The following is a 27500-nucleotide window of genomic DNA, read 5'->3' as shown; positions in this document are numbered from 1 at the left end:
ACATAATGGCAGCTCGTCTTTTCCACAGTTCGTAGTGGTTTCTGAGTCAAGTGGTGAGCTCCTGTAATTGCTGTCTGCCATCCGATAGAAAGCCACCGCTCTAGCCTCTCCACTCGTCTCTCAGAGAAAGAGCGATAATGGGCAGTGCCTGCGGTAATGCGTCAAACGAATTTAGGCTAACGCCGTTATTATCGCATTTATCGCCCAGTCCTAATATAATAAACCACCACCCTCATTATTGACTGACTAAATATAGTCTGAGGTGTTCAGTGTTTGGTCTTGGCACACAAAAAGCCCAACACACACAAATACACATACAGTGATGAAGGACAGAGACCCTCAGTGAAAAGAAAGACGAACACACACACACACACACACACACACACACACACACACACACACACACACACCCACACCCACACACACACACACATAAACACACACACTGGGAGTATGTCTCTCCATCAGGACTGTATTAAATAATTTAGACTAAAAGAAGTACATAAGACTGTTCGGAGCACATTCACCGCTGGCCTGCGGGCCGGCACCGTCTCTGAAAGTATGACATCACTCCAAGCCAATCTGCTCCCCACGTCCCTCTCCCAATCCCTCTCTATCGCTCTCTCTCCCGATCTCTGTCCCTCTCTCTGTCTGTTCCCTTTATCCCTCTCTGTCTATCACTCTATCTCTCCCTTTCCCTCTCTCAACTCTCTTTCCCTCTTTCTCCATCACTCTCTCTTGTCTCTTTCTTTTTATCTCACTTTCTGTATCTCCGCCTTTCTGGATCGCTCAAAGACACACACAGTAGTGGGTGCACACAGGCTCTTGGCCTTTTGGAGCTTAATTGGGTCAAGAAACACTGAAGTGTGTTCTAAGTCAAGCTTCTATGCGGTGCATATATTTCCCTCTGAAGTGGCTTATAGAGTCAGCGTGGCATTAACACTTTAAATAGCTTATTTCGACAATAAGCATCCTAAACAACTCTATTCAGAGGACAATTTGCCACATCAACTCTTTGCCAACACCTTCACGTAACAACAAGAAGCAGCCTTCTGGCTGTCCCCATTTGTGCACACTGCTACCCCCAATAAACACACACACACACACACACACACGCACACACACACACACACACACACACACACACACACACACACGGTACACACACAAACTCCCACCCACACATACACCTTCCCTGATACAGCCCAGCCAGCTGTTTTGCGGATCTCCAGAAGCTCTTCCCCAGATGTAGGTCACTTCTCTCAATTAAGGCAATTAGCAGAGCAGTAGCCAGCCGGGGAGGAAGAGTGAGAACAAGCCACACTCATTACAGCAACAGGAGCCACATGCCCCAGTCACACGGCTAGCACTTAGCCTTCAACTTGGCACCTGGTGTAGCGTAGCGGCTAATCGGCAAGCACTTTACTCACTGTGGGACCGCCACCTGCCTTAGCATTGGTCAAACTGTGTTGCTGTGGGTTGGTGCAGGGTCAGGGCAGGGAAGGGCCATATTTAATGTTAAATGTCACGCATGTGAACTTGTATGGAATATCACATCTTCTGATGCATCATATAATATAATGTCATATGCATCATATACATTTTATGTCATAGATCATCCAAACTATAAGGATATGCCTCACACAACTGGCCATCCTTGGCTTCAAGACACAGCCAGAACACAGTTAGGATACAGCTAGTAGTACAGCTTTGATTGTGTTGCATTCACTGAGTTGAAACAGTGCGGCCATAAAATGTTATATTCATAAACAGAGATCTCAAATCGAGCCTAAGGAGAGTACAAACGGTTTGGAGATGAGAGGACCAGCATCAGTGCTGTGACTGTACCCACAACTGTATCACAGTCATGCATAGCAAGAGGGGGGGGGGTTGATAGTGATCAAGTGCACAGTGGAAGTTCTCAGACACGACACTGGTGCAGGGAGGGGGGGGGGGGTTGTATAATGTTTCATCACTTATCACACATCCACCCCCCGCCCCCCTCGCACATCACGACAATGAAGGGTAAGTGTAACAGCAGGCCTCTCTGCTAAACTGTAAACGGGCTCCAGTAATGACTTTTAATTAATCCTTGTTTGATGAGCGGTGACATCAGGGAACGCGTGATGCTAGTCTCGAGCTGGTGTGATCACGCGATCACGCGATCACACCAGCTCGACCAATCATCGTCCACTTTTGCGTCATTAGGCCCCCAAACATCCAATCATCTCGGTGGTTTGACTTGTGACAAAGAATCCCCTCTTCACTTGGACAAACAATGACATGTGCTTTTTACGGATGGAAAACGTGTTCAGGGAGGCCTGACTGTGGGGAATGTGATGAGAGATGATCTGGGGTGGAGAGTGGAGCTTGCTGGAGATGTTTGAGTTGCTGCAGAATAATACAGGTATTCATCCACACCATGACTAATACTGAGGGTGTCATGTGAGCACCAACGGGCCAAACATGCACACACGTTCGCTCACACACATGCAGACATGCACACAAACCAATGCACACATACATGCACACAAACACACAGGCAGGCAGAGAGGCATGCATGGAGAAACTCACACACACACAAAAACATACACACACGCAGGCATGCGGGTACGCAGACACACACACACACACACAAAAGCACACACACAAAAATATACACACACACATATTTGTATCCATTTGTCTTGTGCTTGTCCTTTTCACGATCAATTACTATTCACACTTTTCTCTTGCTGCATGCTTTACTCCTAACCAAATATATGACATTTCCATGGTAAGGCCACTCCATCCCTCCCTCTGTATTCCGTTTCTCTAATCTCTCTCCTCCTGTTGAGCTGAAGCTACTGTTATGTAGCATCTTCCACCATCACATTCTGTATCTGTCTCTTTCACTACCTCCCCCATGCTCCCCCTCCCTCCTCAGCCATCCCGTTCACACTGTTTCTCTCTCCATCTCTCTGCACTCTCACTCTGCCTGACTCTCTTTATCTCCCTCTCTCTCTCTCTGATTCTTTATCTCTCTTCCACTGTCCCTCCCTGTCTCTCTCTTTGCCTTTCTCTTTCTCTCTGGCCCTCCCTACCTTCCTCCCTTTCTCTCCCTCCGTCCCTATCTCGCTCTCCCTCCCTATATCCTCCTATCTCTCCCTCCGTCCCTATCTCGCTCTCCCTCCCTATATCTCCCTATCGCTCCCTCTGTGCATATCTCTCTCTACCCCCCTTTATCTCTGTCTCTCCCTCCGTATCTAGCTCTCCCTCTCTATATCTCCCTATCTCTTCCTCCTTCCCTATCTCTCATTCCCTCCCTATCTCTCCCTCCCTCTCTATATCTCCCTAGCTCTCCCTCCCTATATCTCCCTATCTCTTCCTCCTTCCCTATCTCTCATTCCCTCCCTATCTCTCCCTCCCTCCCCATCTCCCTCTCCCTCCCTATATCTCCCTATCTCTCCCTCCCTCCCCATCTCCCTCTCCCTCCCTATATCTCCCTATCTCTTCCTCCTTCCCTATCTCTCATTCCCTCTCTATCTCTCCCTCCCTCCCTATATCGCCCTATCTCTCCCTTCCTCCCTGTATATCTCCCTATCTCTCTCCCTCCCTATATCTCCCTATCTCTCTCTCCCTCCCTTTATCTCCCTATCTCTCCCTCCCTCCCCATCTCTCTCTCCCTCCCTGTATCGCCCTATCTCTCCCTTCCTCCCTGTATATCTCCCTCTACCTCGCTCTGCCTGTGTGATCTGTGCTCTGTAAGTGTTATTTATACAGCCGGCCTACGCAGAGAGGCGCGCGGCAGAGTGCAGCGAGAAGGCAGTTTGACTTGCCAGAGTGGGCATCACCTCAGGAAGACAACATGACTCTTTCCCGGTGATGCCTTATAGCACTACATCACTCTCTCTATCTATCACTCTCTCTTCAGCTCATTATCACTTCGCTCGCCACATGCTCACTCTCTCTCTCTCTCTCTCTCTCTCTCCCTCTCGCTCTCGTCTCTCGTTCTGCACGACCCTGATCAGGGTCGTGCAGAAGACGCTGCCGTATTTCAGAGGGCAGTGGCTTAAACGGTAGAGATGGCCTCTCTAGGTCATGATCGTGTGGGTGTTGGGAGAGGAGAAATCAGCATAGCAAGAACGCTCGGATTTGACGTGGAGTTTTTTTATCTCTTTCTTTCTCTTTGAGTCAATGTGTGTATGTGTGTGTGTGTGTGTGTGTGTTTATGTATGTGTGTGTGTGTGTGTGTGTTGGAATCTGTGTGTGTGTGTGTTGGAATCTGTGTGTGTGTGTGTGTGTGTGTGTGTATATATGTGTGTGTTGGTGTGTGTGTGTGTGCATGCATGTGCGCTTGTAGTGTGGAACATTGTACCTTATGGAATGAAGTGGGTACTGCACCAGTAGATGGAATATAACGCTTTACATAATGTGTTATGTAATTCCAAAAGCTGTGAATGTGTCATTATTATAGATTTCATTAGACACATACCATAACACCACACACAGGGGGAACATTCAGATTCACATTCACACAACCCTGGACCTATCCATCTTTATATTTTATGTCATCGATCTTACATGAAAGGTGCCGTAGCTAAGATTGGAGAGTTGTAAAGAGAGTGTGAGAGAGAGAGAGGGAGAGAGAGAGAGAGCGAGGAGAAAGTAGCAGAACAGAGCAAGATTTTGAATATTAACAACCCCTCAAAAGAAACCACCCCCTCCCTCCCTGCTCCCCCCCCGCCCTCCCCCCCCCCCGTCCGTTTCTCCGTCATTGAGAAGTGTTGGTGCAGGTTTGGAGCCGTGTGACAATCCCGATGAGAAACCCTCTAACAGTGGCTGGCGTTAAGTACCTGCTTGAGCCCGCGGGCAGTGGTCCCTCGAGGGCCCCTCGAGCAGGAAAATCGTCTCTCCACTCATCAGCGTCCGAAAGAAAAGTAAGAGCACCTCTGCTTCTTCAAGGTGTAAGGCTGACACAGCAAGCGTGGCCAGGCTTAAGCCTGTGGAGGAGCGGACGCCGGTAGCGTACTCTAATGGCTATCAACACCGCCGCAGGGTCTTTATGTTGTCCGCTAATGCCGCAGTGACGCTGTGTGTTCCCCCATGCAAGCTCAGTCAATTGCAGTTCCCCAATTGAAAGTTATTTAGTCTTGACATTTAGGTTTCGGAAATAATTGGTTTAATGATAGCTCATTACTGAGCTGACTACTATTACTGATAATTGTCTAAAACGCGATAATTGTCTGACACTCCACGGCTACTATTTTCTCCATTCGTTTTTGGTTGTGATATTGCAAAGCGTCTGTCTTTCTCTCCCTCTCGCTCACTTTCTCTCTCTCTCGCTCACTTTCTCTCTCTCGCTGACTTTCTCTTTCTCTCGCTCGATTTCTCTCTCAGTGCCATACTTGCGTTTTGTTCCTTCATTTTTGCTTTCCCCATCAAAGGAAGAGAGGGGGCTACCATGGAGGAGGAGGAGGACGAGGAGGAGAAGTGGAACTGACGTTAACATGTTCTTCTCCTGACATGTACTCCGACTCGACTCATCCTTCTTCTGTCCCTTTCCCTCCCGTCAGCGGCAGACTGGAGCCACTGAAACATGAGAGGCCCCGTGCGTGAACCTTCCCCTGTAGCCCCTGCCTGTGCGCTCACGACTGCTGGTTCAATTACTCGAGCGTAACTGCTCATCTCGTCCTGCTGAAGGTAGAGGGTGGCTTTGTAGCCAACTTGAACTGCTATGTCACAGATTATGTCCCACGATGTAGCCAAGCGCCTCATTATTGTTGATGAAAGAGATAAAACATTAATAATGATTCCCTGGATGGCGATGCACTCAACAAATTGAAGCGTAAGCAATTATTTTTTATTGATATTTGTTTTAAATATTGCACATCTTTAAGAAAAATGCTAAAGCAGTATGCCCTGCAGCTGATGGGCGCTGGGAACAAAATAAGCTATAGTTACTGGATCCACTGTAAGAGTTGTGGATTCTGTCAAACAACCAAAAGTAGGAGGGATGGCTATCCCTTGATATCTGGCCGTTGGCCGGAACCACTAATCCTAGAGACAGGGGATTAGCCTGCTGTCAGCGGCAGCACTCGGGAGAAAACCTTTGTTTATTCCACACCAATCATTGTGACTGTGAACCAGTAAGTGGGCGATTTGAGCGGGGACATTATTTACAATAGTGCGCATCGGCCTTGGTTGGGGTTTGTTGTTCACTCGTTTTGCCCGCATTGTTGTGTGTTTTGAAGTTTAATGTGCCAATTGGAGACCGGCCCTCACCAATACGAAAAGGCACTAATGGCGGTGGAAATAAACACTCTGTTTTGTTGTGTCCTTTTTGTTTTTATCCTTTGTTGTGTTGCGTTGTTTTCTTCTTCTACGTGCTTTGGTGTGTTGGTGTGTATCATTGTGTTGCGCTTTTCTATTGTGTGCTGTGTTGTTGCATTAACTTTGTCGTCTTGTGTTGTGTTTTCCTTTGGTTTAATCATATCTCTTTCTTATTTAATTACCTTTGACATTTCAAATGAAGTACACCTGAATTATGCACGACTTCTTATTCCTCATGTATATCCCTGGAATCAGACCGAAGACAAGAAGGGCTTTGTTATTGTCAGCCAGATAATCATAATGTGCCTCCTAGTCTGCAATATGCCAGTTTCATCCATAATAATTTATTGAAAAACAGCCAATGCAAAAATGAAAGATAAACATTGCATGCAAAGTTGATTAGCTTTCGCAGTTAGCTTATGAAACAATCGACTCTAAGTGACACGGTCTTTGCGCTGAAATCCTTTTACGATTCTAACACATTCATTTCCTATTCATTCACTTCGACGGTCCTTTCGAAGGAGCAGGGATTCAGGGAAGGGGAATCTTCTGAATTTTGCGTGGGGTAGGAATTCTTCTTTTTAAACTTGTCATCGAATTTTGTAATTGGAATTATTCATTTTTTATTTTTGAAGCGAAGGCCTCTGAGACAGCAATTACGAATAGAGGAACAAACCAGGATTTTGGGGGATTTCACATTTTTAGTAAGCAAGGCCCAACCACTGGCAGGCTTGAAAGTACCTTTTGATTTATAATGGATTTCGGTTTGGTATTTTTTTTAAGCAGTGGTATTGGCACAACTTGAACCATAGCAAGTTTTCCCTGGCACAAAGCCAGCCTGATTAAGAGCTAAGAAAGGTAGGCGCTAACTTCCAGGTAACCTGTTATCATCCATATTCGTCAATGGTGACAACAACCCTCTTGCTAATTGTTTATTTTTGTTTCTTGTATCCCTTCCCATGGATACTTGCACACGCTGACTGTAATGGTTATGATCAAATCTTTTACATTCAATTCAAATGAGGATTTCCTGTTCTAAATTTGATAAATTCCAGAAATGCATTTACAATATCATTCCTAACATAAGCATTTAAAAAGGCTTTTCTAAAGTTCCAAGACAACAACTCACTCTTTGTAATGCTATGTAAATAGTTCTCCATTTCATTCAAACTCAACTACATAGGAGCCGCAAAAAACAAACACATCAAGTGTAAAAATAAATCCTGCCTAACTGAATACTGGGTTTGCAGGATTACCAAGACAGTACGTAAACAGTGCGTCCCAGTAAAGAGCCAATTCAATTGTAATTACAAACCTTCCAATTACTTATGCAAATGGCTTGTTTATCCAACCGCGTGAAGTGATTATTACAATGCTGCAAAGATGGCCAGGATAATAGACCGGGCATGAATTGATTTCTAATGACGTGGGAGCCTGCATTACCAGAGACGTCTCTATTCCCTTCATGGAGGCTGTTATATTGTGGACACAAAACAACATTGTTGTCATTAGGTTATTGTTGTGGTCCAGAATCGCCATTATAAAAATCAAGCAGTGGTTGGATTTAAGCAGCTACTGCGCCAGTAGATAGAATGTAAAGCTTTGACATAATGTATCATTATATAATTTAAAATGAACTTTCATTATTAAATAATTCATTGTACAACATGCAGATATACATACACAATTCTGGGCCGGTCAATCTCCGTATTTGATTGAATCCATTCTTAAATGAAAGGTGCTGTATCTAAGAATCGAGAGTTGTAAAAGATTTAAATATGAACAACCCCAAAAAACGTCTGCCTCCCTCTCTGCTCCCTCCTCTTCCTCCCTTCTCTTCCTCCCTCCCCTTTCGTCTCTCCGTCATTGAGAAGTGTTGCGTTTTTTATTCAAACAGCCCGTTTGATTGTGATTACAAACCCTCCGATTGCTTATGCAGATTAGTTGTTTGCCCAATCGTGTGAAGTGATGATTACCACACTGTGAAGACAACCTCATGACCACGACGGACAACAGCTTCATGACAACAGCATGACAACAGCTTCATGACAACAGCTTCTCCTTGTTGCCATCATCAACATAATCATCATTTCTAATATCGAACGACGAGGTAATGGTGGCTGCTAATGCACACCGCAGGTCTGTTGGTTTATCGTCATCTATTGTGTTTGTTTGTCTGACCGGAGATGTTGATTCGGGTTTATGAGGTGAGGTGTGAAGTGATTGCTCTTCAGCGAGCAATCTCTCTTGTACTCAGTGTGTGTATACTTTGTAATCTTTTTAACACATTGTAATGGTACGATAAAATTACAGGGATTAAGTCAAGCTGGGATAAGCAATGTCTTCCCATGGGTTAGATTTTTCCTGTTAACTTTCTATTCCCAGAGCCAAAGTGAATGTCCACTTGCCAAAAAATAGGTTTTAGAGAGGCTCTAATTTTATACATTTGAACAAAACAGTATTAGTTTTCCCACATTTATGTTTTACAATTTCTGCCTGTCATTGACATTGAATCTGAAGCCCCCAGCACACACACACACACACACACACACACACACACACACACACACACACACACACACACACACTTTCCTTTCTCATTCACATAGCGTAACGTGGTCACTGTCACCTCTTTAATAACTCCTCACTCAATAACTCATTGGAACAGTCCCTCACATACACAGGAGTACAAACACATACACGACCACACACACACATGCAGTGCAAACACACACACACACACACACTACAGCTTGAAACTGCTTTGAGGTTTATAGTTTATAGAATCCTAAAATAGAAGTCTGCTCTTTGAGCAGAAGGATTAAAAAGTAGCGATACTAGAGCAAGCTCACAAAAAGAGGCATGCACGGATTGCACGCACACACAGACAAACCCGCAAACACATACACACACACACACACACACACACGTGAAGACACAAATGCACCCTGCCTGGAGCCACTCCACACACTATCACTCACACACACACACACACACACACACACACACACACACACACACACACACACACACAAACCTGCCACTGTCGTTTCCATTGTGCTCCCCAACTGGGGCGTGAGAGCGAGAGGAGAGGAGAGGATGACAAGAGGAAGGGAGCGAGGATCAGGCATGAGGAGACAGGGAGAAAGAGAAGACGAGAAATACACACAGGGGACTATAGACCCTGAGAGACGGGGAGAGAGAGAGAGAGAGAGAGAGAGAGAGAGAGAGAGAGAGAGAGAGAGAGAGAGAGAGAGAGAGAGAGAGAGAGAGAGAGAGAGAGAGAGGAGAATGTCTATTGAGAATGGGTTTTAGGAGCCCAAGGTCCCCCCCCTTTGGAGCAATTTACTTGCAGACATCCACCCCCATAGAGACGGCTTACTGACTGTTTACAAAGTGACGAAAAATCTCTTTCCATAAAAATGCGCTCTTATATCTGTCTGTGAATTACACCACTTTCTGTCATTGTTAAAGCGTTGAGTTGGCGGAGATAGGAAAAGAATGACGTGCTGTACAGTGTTGTGTGTTCAAGGTGACTGCTGACAGGTATTGAGCACAAACACACACACACACACACACACACACACACACACACACACCCACACACACACACAACCCACACACACCACACAGACACCCAGTGTCCGTGGCGTCTGTCAGAGCCACCTGTTGGCGGTATGCTGATCCATTACGTGGCGCAGACAGATGTGACAGAGGGGCTGTGATCTATGTTAAACAGCAGCAGCACCAGCAGCTCCGGCGCCGAGTGTTTGACGGCTCTGAGGAGCACATAACTCTGAGGGGGAAAAAACCCAGCCCGGCACAGTGGGGAAAAACACCACCATGAAGTACACACAGAGACACAATACACAAACATTTCAGGGGGGGGGGGGGGATAACAAGCGCTTGTCAGAGCGACGTCCTTAATATTGCTCAGTCAATAGGAGGTTTATCTTTAGGTTTGAGTTTAATGTTTAAGGTGGTATTTTTAACCCGATTTTTGGGTGGATTGACTTTTAAAGTATTATTTTTTGTATTTAGGTTGGAATCTGCATAATAGTCTCCCAGGATGATTGAGTGTGTTAAGAGGAAGTAAAAAGCAGGGAAGAGACAGCGTATGTGAAGGGCTTCATCACCCTATGTTTTTCTGTCTGGTTGGAACATTGAAATGGAGGCATTAATGAGCTGCCTAATTGGAAGGTCCGACTTCCGAGACCATATAAGTCCCCGTTTGCAGCGTAATGACAGCAAACGTCCCAAATAAAAAGCTCTGTGAGGCAGAAAATGATTTTTAGAAACCAAACACACAAGGCACAGTAGCCTTTTCTCTCGTTTTCTGTGCAGCTAGTAAGAGAGTAAACCAGTGCCGTAGCGGGCACATCAATACAATAACCTCTCTTCACCAAAAACTGTTCTGTTTACGCTTGGAGAAATAATAGTCATAAAGGTCAACCTTCCCAGAGCTCTTTTGTTTGTGTTTTTGTTATTTGCATCCGATACAACCGCAAGTACTCTCACTGCAGAGCCCCAACTGCTGTGAAACCACAGGGCGTCGTCGATGATTTATGCAAATAACATTTGTCTTTTAAGGTCTAGGCATTCGGAAAAGACCTTTATGAAGAAAGACATTTACAAAAGGAAATGTCTGTCTGCTGACATTTGACGGGATGTTTTTCAAATGTGAGATGATGCCACTCTATATCATAGACCTGTGGTTTCCTCCGATGCAGGATATGCTGCTATCCGTTCTGACGTGTTTTGGGCGAGTGGACGTTCAAAAGGTAAGAGGTCAAGTGGTTGGAACAACTGATGGGCATGAAGATGTAGCCCATGTCTCATGTCTCATCTGGCTTTTGACAGATTGAAGTTGTAAGAATGTTAAATTGAGACCGAATAATGAGACCAAAAATTTAAAGACTTTAGATCCCTAAAAATTACACTCTTGAGTGGGAAACTTGACTGTATCGGCCCTCTGTCTCATTTGCATGGAGTAGAAATCCTTGCTAGCAGTGTGACTGGAGCAAACAAGTTTGCCGGCTACGAATCCTGTGTGTTGGAGAACACCTTGAATGCTTAATTTAATTTAAAAATCACGTCGGATTCTTATTTTAAGGTCAATTAGCTTCTTGGGTACTTGGGAATCACCCAGTTCCTTTCAGTGTTGCACCTCTTTTTATAATGAGCTAGCTAGATGCAATCTACCCTCCTCTTAATAAAAACCCTGCTCCCTGTCTGTCTCAGTCTCTGTCTCTGTCTCTCTCTCTACCATAGTGTTCATTCTTGTGTATTTCTGTTGCTTCCCAGCACAGCACCAAAAGCTATAGTGGTTCAGTCGCCATAGCTACCACACCATACTGGCTGCAATCTCCCATCAACTCTCTTTCTCTTCTACTTTTATCTCTCACACATACACACACACACACACACCACACATCACACAAACACACTCACACACACACACACACACCAGTATTTTTCCTCTCTCTTCTTCATAAGCCCGTCAGATTTCCAAAAGCCCTCTAAGAGAACAGAATGTTTCTCTGTGCAACCCTGTGCCACCAGAGAGAACCAACCGCAGAGCCGCTAGCAGAGCAGCCTGGAAAGAGACACGGTGAGTGGAGACTGTTGAGTGATACGGGGGGGGGGGGGGGGGGGGGGGGGGGGGGAAGGTGAGAGACAGGAAGAGGAGGATTAGAAAGAGAGAGCTTGGACAGGCTGACAGAGGATGGAGGGGCAACAGGGGAGAGCATAAGACTGAGAGAGCGAGAGCGAGAACGAGAGAAAGAAAGAAAGAAAGAAAGAAAGAAAGAAAGAAAGAAAGAGAGAGAGAGAGAGAGAAAGAGAGGGAGAGATAGAGAGAGAGAGTGAGAGAGAGAGAGTGGGAGAGAGAGAGAGAGATAGAGAGAGAGAGTGAGAAGAGTGGTGAGAGAAGGGAGAGGAGAGAGCGACATGGAAGAGAATTAGCGGGTGAGAGAGAAGGATGGAGAGACAAAGTGAATGACAGGGCTGTGTGTCTTCTGCCGGCCACAGCAGGTGAGGGAGCCGGTGTTAAATATTAAAGCGACCCAGCAGAGGTCCTGGGCAAATGGCCCCAACAGATATGGGACGTCCCGAGCTGGGACACCAACCTACCAGAGCAGATTCTGAAACATGCGATCATTCATGCATATATACATACACACAAAGACACACAAAGACATACTCTCACAAAAGCACATTTATAAAGACACACACACACACACACACACACACACACACACACACACACACACACACACACACACACACACACACACACAGCATCCCACTGCTGTGGCAGAAGCTAAGCAGAGAGCACATGCATGTTTAATTCACCCCGTTCCATTTCCACATGTTCATGTTCTCAACCTACACGGTATGACCCCCGCCCCCACACTGCTGCTGCTCGGTCTACACACACACACACACACACACACACACCTCACACAAACATATCCGCACACACATACACACACACACACACACACAAGGGGTGGGAAATAGAAGAAGAAGCAGAAGAAACTGTGACAGAAAAGGTATGGCGCATGCGGCGTTGAGGTAAAATGAAGAACGTTTCTCATTTCCCAAAGCGTCTCGCTCTGGAATGGAAATGCAACATTCAAAACTAATCCTGTTCCTCTTGGAGGCCTCAGGGCAAGCCCCCCCCCCCCCCCCCCCGCATCCCTTTCTCTCCATCTCCATCTCTCTCTCTCTCTCTATGAACACCTCCTCTCTCGCGCTAAGGGAACCGGCCTTTCAACTCTACAACAGCTGTCTGTTCCAGCGTGCATTGTTCACTATGAAGTGAGTGAGTTCACAAGTGAGTGAGTGAACAAGTGGGTGAGTGAACGAGTGAGAGAGTGTGTGAGTGAGATTGAGTGAGCGAGAGAGTGCGATTGGGAGCGTGAAGGAGTGAGAGAGTGAGGGCTAGTCAGTAAGTGAATGAGATTGAGTGTGAGAGAAAGTGAAGGATGATATGAGATTAAGAAAGTGAAGGAGTGAGAGTCTGTAAGAGAGAGAGTGAGAAAGAGTCAGTAAGTGAGTGAGATTGATTGAGTGAGATTGAGAAAGTGAATGAGTGAGAGTTGTCAGTAAGTGAGAGTGAGAGAGTGAATGCGGGACATTGAGAGTGAGAGAGTGAGAGTAAGTCAGTAAGCTGAGTGAGAGTGAGTGAGTGAGCTATAGGGGATTTGAGTCAGTGGGAAGTGCATTGCGTAGTTCCCCTACAGCTTTGAGAAGATGAAAGCGATTCCTTGCTGAAACATTATTTCCTGAAACAATACTTTTGCTGGGTCCATATTGGTTTAACCACCCTGTGGCTTGTGTGTCGTTGATTTAGTAGTGTGGTGGGGAGTAGGGGGGATAATTGGGGTGGAAATATTCCTAACGTGGAATTGAACCCTTGCAGTCGTACAAGGGAAAACAAACAAACATGAAGCAAATATTCATGGAGTCTGTATGGCTTCCAGGGTTTGTCCCAGACGAATAGATCAAAGTTTTGGTTTGAATCACATACAATAAACAGCTACATATTCATGTATGTGTTTATTTATCCATGTAATTTAAATTGCAAAAGAACAAAGTGTGTTTGTGTGTTAAGGGGTTTATCTATGGGAACATTTGTTTGCCTATACATGGGGCTTGTGGGACGTGTGTGTGTGTGTGTGTGTGTGTGTGTGTCTGTGTGTGTGTGCGCGCATGTCTGTCTGTGTGTGTACTTGTACGCTCGCACGTATGCGTGCGTGTGCACATGTCGTGAACGTGATGAACGATCCGAGCGCTCCCACACAACACATATCCAAACACATCAACCTTAACCCCTAGTCCGCTGCCTACAAGACAGCAATCCCTGTAAGCTTGTATTGATTTGCACCAGTGGCCTGCTTTCCTGTTGGCCTCAACGTGTGTTCGGGGGGGACTTAACTAATATTTGCCCAAACAGACCGTCGGGGGATTGACTACAGGGGCCTGGTGCGCGGCACAAAGCGCCTTGTCTACACGGCTCGCTCTCGCACGGCTGGCTCTTGCACCTGGGAGCTGTGGGGAGCAACTTCGGTCTTGTACCGCCGGCCACCGGCACGCCGCAGCGGCCCAGCTGGGGCGCCGCTGGTGTTGTTTGAACACACATCAGCGCCACTTATTGAACCAGAGTGGAAGGATATACGCACACAAACACAATTCATTTACCTTTCCTGCAGAGGCGTGTTGAGTTAAAGACTCTATCCCAGAGACTACTCAGCAACACTTTGTCTAACAAAGCAACAAAGGCAATCACTTATTCTTCTTATCTGGTCTCTAGTATCGGACTCTCTTCTCCTTCCTGTGGGTGTATCTCTCTTACGCACGCTCACAGGCACACACGCGTGCGCACACACACACACACACACACACACACACGTATACAAACTCTTCAAAGGTTTGCTGCATGGACAAGGTTGGTTCCTGTGTGTTTGGCCTCAGCACCCGGAGACATTTTAGAGACAGGCAAAAAGAAAAGAGTTGTGTTTTTCTTATCAAAGCCCTTCAGTCAATCAGTGAGCGAGCTGGGTCCGCTCAGCTGGTGCCCAGGAGGGAGGCATCTGCTCCAGAACAGAGAGCCCAGCTCCCGACGCTCGACACTGAAACACTAAACACTAACACAAAAAAAAGGCCTCCAGTTTTGTTATCCTTTCTGTTCTGATTCCTGTCGTGAGCGTGAACTGGTTATTTTCCTGAGCATTGTTTTCCAGTGTGCAATTTATTCATCGCATTTTGGTACAACCTTGGTGAGCTAGGGTTCTGCTAACCAAACCCGATGTTAAAAAACGGTCTGCTGTGGATGCCCTATCAGATCAGCACACACAAATACTAAATACGGCAGTAGCTCAAAAAACAAGCACTCAAAGCTGGATCGTTTTATGGATTAGGCTTTTACTTTTTAAACCTCTCCTTTCTGTCTTTCACATCCTGAACCTAGAGGCGTAGAGGAAAGCTGATGTATCCCTTCAATACAAGGAGCAGGAATGCTTGGAAAGTTTTATCTTGCTGATAAGGGGGATTTCCCATTCGTCAGGGATAGAGCCATTTAATTTAAATGCGTTGGGATCAGAAGCCCAATATTGTATGTCTATTATAAACTGTTTGAATTGATTCATTGTATGCCAAAGGCATTTTAAATTACACTTCTGTCTTCGGAAATACTTAGGGATTAATCCATAGAAACTTCAAGAGCTGGCATACGAGAAAAAGCTTATTCCTATTATCTCTGTAGTTAAACGAAATTATCAAGATACACTTATAGAGATTGTGTGTGTGGGTGTGTGTGTGGGGGGGGGGGGTGCATGTGTGTGGGTGTGTGCGTGTGGGTGGGTGTGTGTGTGCGCGCGCACACGTGAATCATCCATCATCAATGTCCAACAAACATCCTGATCTCACGTACCTTGTCAGCCATGATCATCGAGGAGCCTCCATGGACTCCCAGGACAGGAAGTTGAGTCTCAACAGACAGGAAGTCAAGGATCTGTGCTATGGCTTCTTGGTCAGTGCCGTCAGCGAAGATGAGGCCATGGAGGCGTGTGCGTGACAGCAGCTCACACACCTGAGGACACATTGTTTGCGCAGTCAATTTGTGAGTCTGTGTGTGTGTGGCGCTACCATTGACTTTCGGAATACTGTATGTGTGTGTGTGTGTGTGTGTGTGTGTGTGTGTGTGTGTGTGTGTTGCATATGCAAGTGTACATGCATATGTGCGTGCGTGTACCTGTGCATGCGTGTGGTGTGTACATGTGTGAGTGCATGTGTGTGTTTGTATGTGCATGTGTGTATGTGTGTGTGTGTGTGTGTGTGTGTGTGTGTGTGTGTGTGCGAGCATGTGTACACGTGTGTGTCTTTATGGCTGCGCATCTGACCTGTGTGATCACAGACTTGGGGTCCGTCTGGTTGATCCTGAGAGCGACCACCGAGACCTCAAGGGTATCGTCAGGGCGACGAGGCGGCAGCATCTCCTGGTCGCTGACTGGACGCGTCTGTCCCAGGATCACTCCCACCGAGAGTGCCGGGGGCTTCTGGGACGTCACAGGCACTACGATCTGGGAGAGCAGGAGGAACATCCAGCCCACTACACCCATCATACCCTACACACACGCACGCACGCACACACACACGCACACGCATGCAGGCAAGCACCCACGCACGCACGCAGGTACACGCGCACACACATGCACACATTCAGGCAACCAGGTACGCACACACACAGACACACACACACACACACGCATGCAAGCACAGACACACACACACACACACACACACACACACACACACACACACACACACAGAGTCAGTGACACAGTCAGTGAATGTGGGTCCAAGCATTGGAAACCCTCCCCATATTTTTCTCTCACTGTGGGTCTTTATTAGAAAATAAAAATCGCTCGCAGGGAAAATCCGCAGAAAAGTGCCCGGTTTAAATGAATAAAATAGGGCCTAAAATAAACACAATGTGATTTTAATCGAATGAGGGCGGGGAGGAGGTGGGATATATGGCAAGGTTTCTCAGGAGCTATAAGCATAAGACTGTCTCCATCAATCAGCCACATACACTGCCGAAAAAAATGAAGTTATTTGTTCCAAACAGAAGTTGATTATGACAAAGTTCCCAATCTCACCCGTCTCCAACTAAGCCCTTTCCTGATCCTCACCTTTCAGATTACTCTACATTACCTTTTCAAACTGAACGCCGCTCTAAGGAAAAGCAGATTAGCGGCGGATACGCAGTGTGAAGAGCCCTGGGCTAAATGAGGACTAATGAAACCATGACGCCAACGCCACGGTGCGTCGCAGCCAATATCTTACACCACTGCAGTCCAGCAGAGCTGAATAACAGCCCGAGAGGAAGCCGTTTGCATTCTGCAGTTACCCAACTATCCACACAACTCTTTATCCATCCCCCTCATGCTACCTCATTGTCTAACCTTGCACACAAATCGTTTCCCACCACATTTCCCCCTTACGTTTTCTCATAATCAGTCTCAATTTGGTTGGCCAGTTTACTGTGTCAATCATCCTTCCCGGTGTGGTGAGTGTGTGTATCTGATCCATGTCATCTCACACCCAGCGTAATCAGTCCAGTTATCCAGCCAGTGGTTCTCCAGATTGTGCTCCTTTGCCCATGGACTTGCCTGCAGCTCTATACCAGAACTTAGCACACATAGCTAAATCACACAGCGCTATGCTCCTGTCCGGGTAAATTAGTGTCAACCTAACCGATGGGACAACATTACACCAACCTTCACTGGGGTTAGCATCGGAGCTAACACAACTACGAGCCGATGTCAGCTGTGGTAACGTCTTACTTAACGGTTATTATCAAGATGAGAAAGGGTTTGGGGTCAATGGCAAGAATTACAAAGTTACATTTGTATTGAACCTCAGAGTAGTGTTTGCTAACGAATAGACAGCATTCATAATTTGGCTCCATTAACTGTCATTTCATTACTTCTCATTTTGTGTAAGCAGCACTCTTGGCAGCGTCTTGCTTGATTTTCTACTTTGTTGGGTGTTTGTGAGATAGCTCAAAACCAGAGAGTCAATTAGGGTAGTAGGAGACAGACTTCACAGATGACGTCCAGTAACGAGTAATCTGTGTTTACAAAAGTGCTATTCACAACTAGGCTTTAAAATATATATATATATATATATATATATATATATATATATATATATATATATATATATATATATATATATATATATATATATATATATATATATATATATCAATGATTAAGTATGGCAAAAAAAGAAAAACAGCTTCAAACACAAAATTACTTAAATTCAATATACTTGACTTATTTTTAATCTTTATCAGTTATTTGATGTGCTTGGCTTCACAGCCAATCCATTACCCTTTACACTCTGGGCCAACTGTTTAAATAACACTCGCAATAATCAGCTCCTCCCACTGACGTCACCATATCCGACACAGTTAAGTAACTTTTTACAATTCTGACCTTAATTAAAAAGGCGTTTTAAAGTGTTTTTTCTTCTGAATATGAACCAAGATATAACATAGCAGGCACGTTTGTATTTACAGCAAAAACACTGAAAGCTTTCCCCAGGATCTCTACCATTCCCAATACATGTCTTAATCATAAAGACAGGTGCCCTTAGCCAGGATGTAATAAAGATTAGGGCTGTGTTTCATTAGTCGTTCAACATGCCCTCGTTGACTTCCCCTTCAGCACTCCGTGGAAATCCCTGCAGCCTTCATAAGCGTTGCGTTTGTATGAAACACTGAGATTGACTGAGATCGACAGCAGGAGGGCTGAGGCAGCGAGTCAACACCGATGGTGACTCCAGAGGGGTATACAACCCATAATGAATCACACTTATGCATTTGGTGCACGTAAAAACACCAAGGTCAGGGGGCAGTAATGTATGTACAACTCTGGCTACTTACCACCAAAGAAAAAGAACAAGTACAGCAAGCTACAGTTTCAATCAATACTTATTGCAATGCCGATATATCGTCTATATAGAGGTGTAAGTAGACAAGTATTGTCTTGAATTCACCTAATTTGTCCTGAAGTTGAACCTGTATAGCTCTATGTATGAGTCTGCAGATCATATAGATCATTTGTTCAAAGCAGTATTGCGCTTTGCCTATAACTGGTGGTCTATCCATGATAATTTGGGCTGGACGTGAATAACAAGGCTAAATCAACTTGTTATATTGCTGAATCTTAATCTGCTTTAAATATTGTCAGGCTATGATCAGGTGCTGAACCCAATCTTAACAGGAAACAGAACTTCACTTGGAAAGAACCGCAGAAGCAGAAACAACCACAGAAAAAAAGTGGAAGAAACTAGGGAACTCATATACATGGAAAACAGGTGAACAGAATTAGAAATCAAGAGCGCTGACACACATTTGACTACCCAGAGACAAAACACAAGTTGTTTAAACAAAAAACAGAATGTATTTTTCTTTTTTTCTTTATTGATACATCTCCAGTGGGAAATGTAAGTAGTAAATAGGGTGGTTTTAGGATTTTCACAAATTTCCCTATAAGATAATAGACTTTTACAAACATTATCTTATCTTATAATATTCAAATCTGATTAGCCATTCATTGGCCACTATAACGTGTCTAAAATGCATTGACATGTGGCATGTCTCATTTAATTTGTTTTTAAAATATGCTGTGTGTCTTAGGCCAGAACTAGCTTCATTATAGGCCAGAACTAGCTTTATTATCAGCATGGTCCCAGTGATCAAAACACAGACCTTGCAGCAGAGCATTGCTATTGGCAAAATCTAGTGTTCTATGTACGTAGTGGAGGCAGCCTGCATAGCAGTAAAGTCAAAGTTTGCTTTTCACACCCGGATTCTAAGATAATAGACCGGCTATCCAGGGGGAAATTCACCCACCAACTTATATATGTCAATATCAAACCGTAATTAAAACCATATTTCTTTACAATATGTGTAAAAACAAGTACATTTGTGTATTTCTCCCTCTCTCTTGTGACTTGCTTGCTTGTGTGTACGTGTTTGTCAGTCAGTAACTGAGACGGCGATTGGATTTGTCACGCTCTGTTGGCTTATACTTATTTCTCATAACTACTTGTGCTGCTACTGTGTGGAGAATCACAACATATTCTATCACTTGATGACCTCTCCCACAGCAACACTCACCACCAGGCACTGGGCGGTAGCAAAATAGCAGCACAGATTGACAAGCCTCTCAGTCTCTATCTTCTGGTGTGTGTGTGTGTGTGTGTGCGCGCAGGACGGGCCACAAAGAAATACAGAAACTCTCAGCCTCAAATGTCACTTTCAGTAGTAAAAGAACCTTGGTTAGGAGAGCAGCCTCTTTACTCTTATAGCAAAGCTCTGAGTGGCTGAATGGAAAGAAACCGTGTTTTCGCTATGTTGTTTGAAGTGACTTGGCTTCACCCATTTGGGCTTCAAAAAGCCTTCCGCCTAAATTGCATTTTCCAAAGGTGTAGAACTATGCGCTGAGTCAGATGAAAGCAGCATGTGTGGTGGCTGTGTAATAATACATGTCCTTCAAAAATAAATGTACTGAGGTATATTTTTCTACAATGACTGTAATCATATTTCAACATGCACCGTGTAACATTCTCAGTGCCACCCTCAGTAGTGTTAAAAAAAATGGGTGTAATAATAGCAATCCAAATTATAATGGATGAGTATGATTACAATAAAACCCCCTTGATTGATGCAAACCGCTGGGCTATGTTGGGGTGGAGATGCTGCGTTTGTCTCCACCCCTTAATCTACTGGCCCCCCCCACTAAGCTTTGCGTCCACGTTTCCACACCTCTTCTCCCAATGTGTGCAGAAAGAGAAAATGTAAGCCCTGGAAGGTTTTCCTCTTTAGACACACTCCGAAATTTGAAATTATTTTCAACCAAAGTTGGATAGAACAGGGTTTAAACACAGTCAAAACCTAAACCCCAGGCTGAATTTGTGATTTAATACTTTTGTAAACTTTTACAATTTCATGCCACTCAGGGTGGCCTCCTCGCGCAAATCAAAGATGTCACGGGCCGACAAACCCGGAGACGACTTTAATGACACCGAACAAGAGAACATCTCTGCACGCCGTGTAACCTCACCCGGGTGATTTTCCACGTGCGTGAACACATTAACTGGTTCAAGACTCTAACGGGGTTTTAAATAATAACTCAAATTAAATGGAGCACATATGGAGGGCATCGAAGGCTTTTACTATTCCGAGATGTCAGTGCGCGGAGCATATACCATTAGGAGTCTGACGCATGACGCAACAGCGGGTTCATTTCACATTCCCTCTGTTGCAAAAGTCGCTTTAAACGACTGTGAATCCCACACTGCATAATGATGCCGTTTAAGATATTCAGTGGTTATAGGGTAGCATTGTTCTGAAAATGAATGAGCTAATGGTATTTTCATTTCAAATTCTTTCTGTATATGTTCTCAGTAAGGTTGTTTTAAAAGTCTATAAGAGCTATGATAAAGCGCATCAGACCGTGTTGTAGTTTTATGGGTTTACAATGGCTACAGGCCAGCCTTGTTTTGATCAAAGAAGTAGGTCATGGATGGTTCTCTTACATTGCCGTTTGTCTAGGATAGCATTTTTGTGATCGAATGTCAATTGCTTAACATATTAGTGAAAGGGCAACCGGCCTGCATGGTCTTGCAAAACAAACATTTCAGTTTTTTGCTTTGAGAAGATGAAGGTCTTCTTACAGTAGGCCCCAAGCCTTCCTCCACATCAAGATGTCAACAACGCAGCGGAAAGACTGTGTGAGGAAAGGGGGTGGGACACATTGTTGGCCAGTTCCCAAATTTGGTTCACATTCCACAGTGAATTAGCATTAAATTATTTTGGGGAATTCTGTGTGTGTGTTTGTAGCCCCGGACCAGGGGTATTAGAAAGTCCATGAGAGTTCCATAATTCATATTTTTTTGTAATGAATATGAATAAACAAGTCAAGTAATATCGAAGAGACATTTACTCATTCACTAGTAAACACTTGGTGGGTTAAGGGTTTTGTGTGTGTGTGTGTGTGTGTGTGTGTGTGTGTGTGTGTGTGTGTGTGTGTGTGTGTGTGTGTGTGTGTGTGTGTGTGTGTGTGTGTGTGTGTGTGTGTGTGTGTGTGTGTGTGTGTGTGTGTGTGTGAGAGAGTGTGTCTACTGCAGGACCAGGGGAATTACAAAGTCCATGAGAGTTCCATCATTCATATTTCATTCGTAATGAATATGAATAAACAAGTATTATAAGTATTATAGAGGTAACATTTACTCATTCCCATTCCCTAGAAAACGTGTGTGTGTGTGTGTGTGTGTGTGTGTGTGTGTGTGTGTGTGTGTGTGTGTGTGTGTGTGTGTGTGTGTGTGTGTGTGTGTGTTGTTGTTGTTTCTTTGTGTTAAGCACATACTGAAATGGACACAAAAAATGTGTAGAATATTATAAATTGTTAATATTTGATTTATTTGTTGTCAACTTTGATACTATGTGAAGGGGATGAATCTAAGCATGTGAAAATGTGTGTGTGTTTGTGTTTCTGAGTGTGTGTGTGTGCATGCCTGCGTGTGTGTGCGTGGATGTGTGAGTGTTGTTTAGGTTAGGAGACTGGACTAGGGTCAGACTAGAATTCAAGATAAATTTACCTCACACTGAATTATGCATTACTAGGCTTCTATGCAGAAACTGGGGCTGAAATGTTTTTCTGAACAACCGCAGGAGATAATATGAGAACAACAGCTGCTTGCCATACCCTGCCTGGTATGCTTAAGGTGTTGGTTAACCGAAATGGCATAACATATATACAACTTACACATGATGATTAGCCAATCCTGTGGAGACTTGTGTTACCGAAAGGGAATAAAAGTTGTACATGAAATAATAAAGCTTTAAAGACATTGGTGGCTTGTTTTAAAACAGTTTCATTTCCTTGTATTCAAGGAACAGTCACCCCCCTCAGTGATCAGCCACACGAATGCCCTCATAAATATTATTTATGAGAAAATGTAGACGTTGTTAATCTGTCACATTCCATTTGGCTCTGAGGATAGGAAGTTGTGTAATGAGTGAGATATTGGGAGGTTGCATTATTGGGCGGTGAAGCATATCTAACGGACCAGATGCTCTTCCTGATGTTTTAATTGCATTGATACAACAATTACTTCTGCTTTTATGCCTCTCTTCTTCACTCCATTCATTCAATTATTGCAGATAACAACAACGTTATTTGCTTGGCATGGTTCGGCCCACTAAACGCCAGATGAATACCAATCCAGTGATTCGTTTTGTATTGACACTGAAAGCAAGAATAAAATATGGAATGGAAAGTGTTTAATAATACAATATTTGCCTTAGGTCCTTTTGACAGAAACCTCAAATTCATCCTCGAAACCCTGTGATGTTTGAACTGTGAGGATCAATGGGTGTAACTGAAGAATTACAAAAGGACTGATATGAGGTTTGCATTACAGCATTACTACAGTAGTGAGTTAGTTATTTATTCTGACCTATTTTAATAGTAACCATGGTAGAAGGTCCATAGTAAATCCTACCAGTATGAAGTTGTTTAAATAATACATTAAAGACAATGTGACACATTCAGAGTGTATCCAGTTTCCAAGGAAATAATATTAGGTTGGGACAGAACAGCAGCAATGTGAATTGATCATTCATATCTTGAATGATACATATCGCATTATGTCACACCATCTCTCTTGCTTACCTTTGTATATCTTATCCAAATGGGGTTGTTATTGGTTTAGATATAATGTTTCAGCCTTAGACTCTGTGAAACTATTATAAAGAGTCTTCAAGAAGGAGATAAATTCATGTGTGAATGAAGTTATTTAATTGATGACTTGCTTTGCTGAAGAGGGGCACTCTATTAGTGGGCAAATGAGTATAGGGTAAAAAGGTAATTTTTCATTTCAAAAGGTCATTAACAAATTTTACATATAAATAGCTTCTGGAAAAGGAGAGTGTAGCTTTTTAATACCATTATATAATTGAAATAATTAAAGATATTGGGGGTAATTTCAAATCTAATCTGTTTGTCTGAGTTCACCATAATTCCTCCACCTCACCTTTGATTCTAAAGTCTATGATGCACTTCAAGCAAAACATTTAAAATCAAAATAAAATGCTGCTCGACATCCATAAGCCATCTAGTCAATGACAGTAAAAATATAAATATCTGATGAAACTGGAATGTGAGGCATAGAACAGCAATTGGTTGCTTTCAGACTGCACCAATGAACCCATTTATGTGAAATGCTTTTAATGAACTAAGTCCCCTTCTGCATAGGCCTCAATGCATACGTGCTGAAATACAACATTCGCAGCCCAATTCAACAATTCCACTATGCGAAAGATTGGCAACTTGTAGATTTGAAGTGATTGTGCATTAAAACTCATACATCAACATGCCTGACAAGAACCCTTGAGGAGGATCTTCCAACAAATAGTCGTAATAATAAGTGCAGCAACGTTGGCAAACATACAATGTATCAATAGGGGATGGCTGGCTCTGTTGGGTAAAGAACTGCTGGTGAAGTGGCTGTTTTCCTGTTAAGCTCTTCGCTGATTAACTATAGCCTGAGCCCCGGGAACACTTTCCCCATCAAATGACTAAGCAAAGGACCATTAGAGAGTCAGAAGTACAAATTACAATAAGCCTCCAAGACCAGCCTTTCTCTCCTTCTTGATGAATAACAACTCTCCAAACGTCACACCACTCTTGCTGCCTTCCGAAGATCGGTGACTATAGAGACAGGCCCGGTCCACGTACATCAGCGTGGTAGGAAACCACTGCCACGGTCGTACTCACATGCCAACCCAGTCCAACGATGGCTATCCGTCATCGACAGGGCCCCCCTGGCCAAATGTTTGCCAGTGGATACACAGGGGCTGCTCCGTCTCACGCAGCGTCGGCAGTCTAACAGTTTGAACTGACTTCAGAGAGCATCTCAGACTCAAAGTCGATAGCAGCCTGCTTGTCTGATGGCATCTGTCCGCATGTGTGTGTTTGTGTGTGTGTGTGTGTGTGTGTGCTTGTGTGTGTTTGTGTGAGTGTGTGTGAGTGTGTGAGTGTGTGTGTGTGTGTGTGTGTGCTTGTGTGTGTTTGTGCGAGTGTGCGAGATTGTGTGTGTGTGTGTGTGTGTATATGTGTGTGTGTGTGTGTGTGTGTGTGTGTGTGTGTGTGTGTGTGTGTGTGTGTGTGTGTGTGTGTGTGTGTGTGTGTGTGTGTGTGTGTGTGTGGCCAGGCTTCCAGTGATCTAGGTAGGGACATCCTTAACTATCCGATCCCTGTTATTAAGCTTATAAAATGTGATTCTGTATTTTGCATTTTTTCCTAATTTCTTGAAACAAAACTGTTCATTTACAAACCCCCATTGGAAGGCTACTTCCCCCTCTGCCTTAATCTAACTAATCCTCTATGCGCCACAAAATGCAATAATATTGTTTCGGCTGATTAGTCTTGGATTCATTACTTTAGTACCGAGTGGTGCATGTAACAGAGCCATACATTACTGAAATATGCCATGGTGAGATGGTATCAACTCCCTTCTAATTACTTCTAATTACTTATTATCTACATCAGATTTCGCTTCCTTATCGTTCAAATACAATAGACATCCGTAGATGTCCTACAAAAAAGGAATGTACTTTTGCCGGCGTGTTTCCTCCATCTAACTTGTTGTCTTGTACACCTCAACACATCCTCATTTGCATAGAAAGCCGGACCTCAGGTTTCAGGAAGGGGACACGCTGCTTGCAGGCGTTCAGGGTGTCCTGGCAGGGAGGTGCTGGTGGGGAGTTGCACCTCAACTTGTCTCTTTTGACTCCACGTCTCCCTTGCCTGCCACTAGGCCTGAGTCTCGCTTTGGAATTGTAATTATTACCCCTCGAACCACACACACACACATGCCCGCATGCATGGACGCACCGCACGCACACACTTGCATGTGTATGTACATGCACACACACACACACACACACACACACACACACACACACACACACATGTAAAGGTGTAGACAAACACACACATGCTCATACACACACACAGACACACAAACACACACACACACACACACACACACACACACACACACACACACACAAACACACATCTAAATGCAGACAGTTGAAATGGGTTTCGTTGCCACAAGCCAAGTAATAATTACTCTGATAGGAAGATAGTCTATAATCCAGTCAGCTCCATGACGTCTCCTACCCTAACATGTACATGTGTGGTAGACAGACAGACAGATCGAAGAATATAAAGATAAAGATAGCTGGATAACGTGATCATGCGTGACCACCGCATTCATAACACTGAAACCTGTCATTCGCCATATAAATGTATTGCGCGAGAGCGTTCCCATCGGACATGTTTAATTATGCGGTGCAACAGCGCCGCCTAGAGGCTCATTAACCAGCCGCGCGACGCGCGCCTCTCCGAGCGCTTTTCCCGTAGTTGATCGTGTGCACCGGCTTACCGCTTACCTTCAGTGTCACAAAGCGTGGCTGCGGCAGGTCTGCGGTCGCGGAGGTGGAGTACCCTCGTGTGGGTCCGTGCCGCGAAGCTTCCGTTTTACCGGTGAGGTACAGGGGCCCGGCGCACAGGCGACCACTGCGACGAGCCGCTCGTCTGTTGACATGTTCTCCGAGTCCTCTCACGGCGTCAGCAGAACCAGAGGAAAAGTGTTCAAATGTGATCTGGAGACAAACAACAGACATGGACATATAGGGCTAATGCTGCCGATCACATTGCAGAAGGTAGTGGACTTGTTGAATGCGTGGCCGTGTTGATATATTAAAAAAAAGACCTGTTTGCTCAGCGATGGGTCTGTTCCTGTGTGTCACATGGATACTATATTTATCTATTTTAACACGCTTGAAGACCAAGGCTGATATCGCATCGAACGATGGTTGTGTGTGTGTGTGTGTGTGTGTACGTGGGCACCTAGGAATGTGTTCGCACAGCGTAGGAGGTTGTGTGTGTGTGTGTGTGTGTGTGTGTGTGTGTCTGTGTGTCTGTGTTTGTGTATGTAGGCTCCCGCGTGGCAGTGTGCGTTGGTACCTGCGGATGGGCGCACACGCTCATCAGTGCTTAATTGTTTGTGCAGGTGTGTGTTTTTAAGCGCGCGTGCGTGTGTGAGTTTGTGCGTGTTTAAGCGGTGCGCGTGTGTGTGTATGTGTGTGTCAAACCTTAAACAGTAAGTTTATTCCAAATCTAAGCGAAAGATGAAAATTGTGAGCGAGTGCGCAAGTTGGCATGTGAGGGATGTCCGCTTGTGCGTCTTGTGTGTGTGCATGTGTGTGTGTGTGTGTGTATATGTGTGCGTGTGCGCGCGCGCGCGTGTATCTGCGCGCTCTGAAGAAAAATAAAACGAGATTGGAAATAGGAACCATGTTAAAAACAGCCTGTGGCTCCGTACCGAATATTCCCCTCACGCGCTCACTGCTCCCCGGTACCGGGGCTCGTGTATGTAGGGCATGCAGCAGGTTGTGTCGGGGACTGAGGGAAAGGAAGAAGACGTCTCCATGCTCCTACCGCCGCTCTACTTTAAAACGAGCGCGAAGCTTTTTAGATTCCCCACATAGAGGAGACGAGGCCACTGTTTAGAAAGGACTTCATCGAATCAAACGG

The 27500-nt window shown here is 44.7% G+C and overlaps 1 protein-coding gene across 1 annotated transcript in view; it reads right to left on the bottom strand.

Annotated features, from left to right (window-relative positions):
• grin2ab (glutamate receptor, ionotropic, N-methyl D-aspartate 2A, b) overlaps nucleotides 1-27500 on the bottom strand; it is a gene marked incomplete at both ends in the record, with an annotated part of 74080 nt that overhangs the window by 46502 nt on the left and 78 nt on the right. The window contains 3 exons of the mRNA XM_079758660.1: nucleotides 15749-15907; nucleotides 16218-16442; nucleotides 26354-26566. Coding sequence (XP_079614786.1) covers nucleotides 15749-15907; nucleotides 16218-16442; nucleotides 26354-26566 — 597 coding nt within the window. The remainder of the gene's footprint in view (nucleotides 1-15748; nucleotides 15908-16217; nucleotides 16443-26353; nucleotides 26567-27500) is intronic.

This window comes from Pollachius pollachius (assembly GCF_949987615.1).
Source record: "Pollachius pollachius genome assembly, chromosome: 2".
NCBI lineage: Eukaryota > Metazoa > Chordata > Actinopteri > Gadiformes > Gadidae > Pollachius > Pollachius pollachius.
This window is presented reverse-complemented; position numbering and strand designations above follow the sequence as displayed.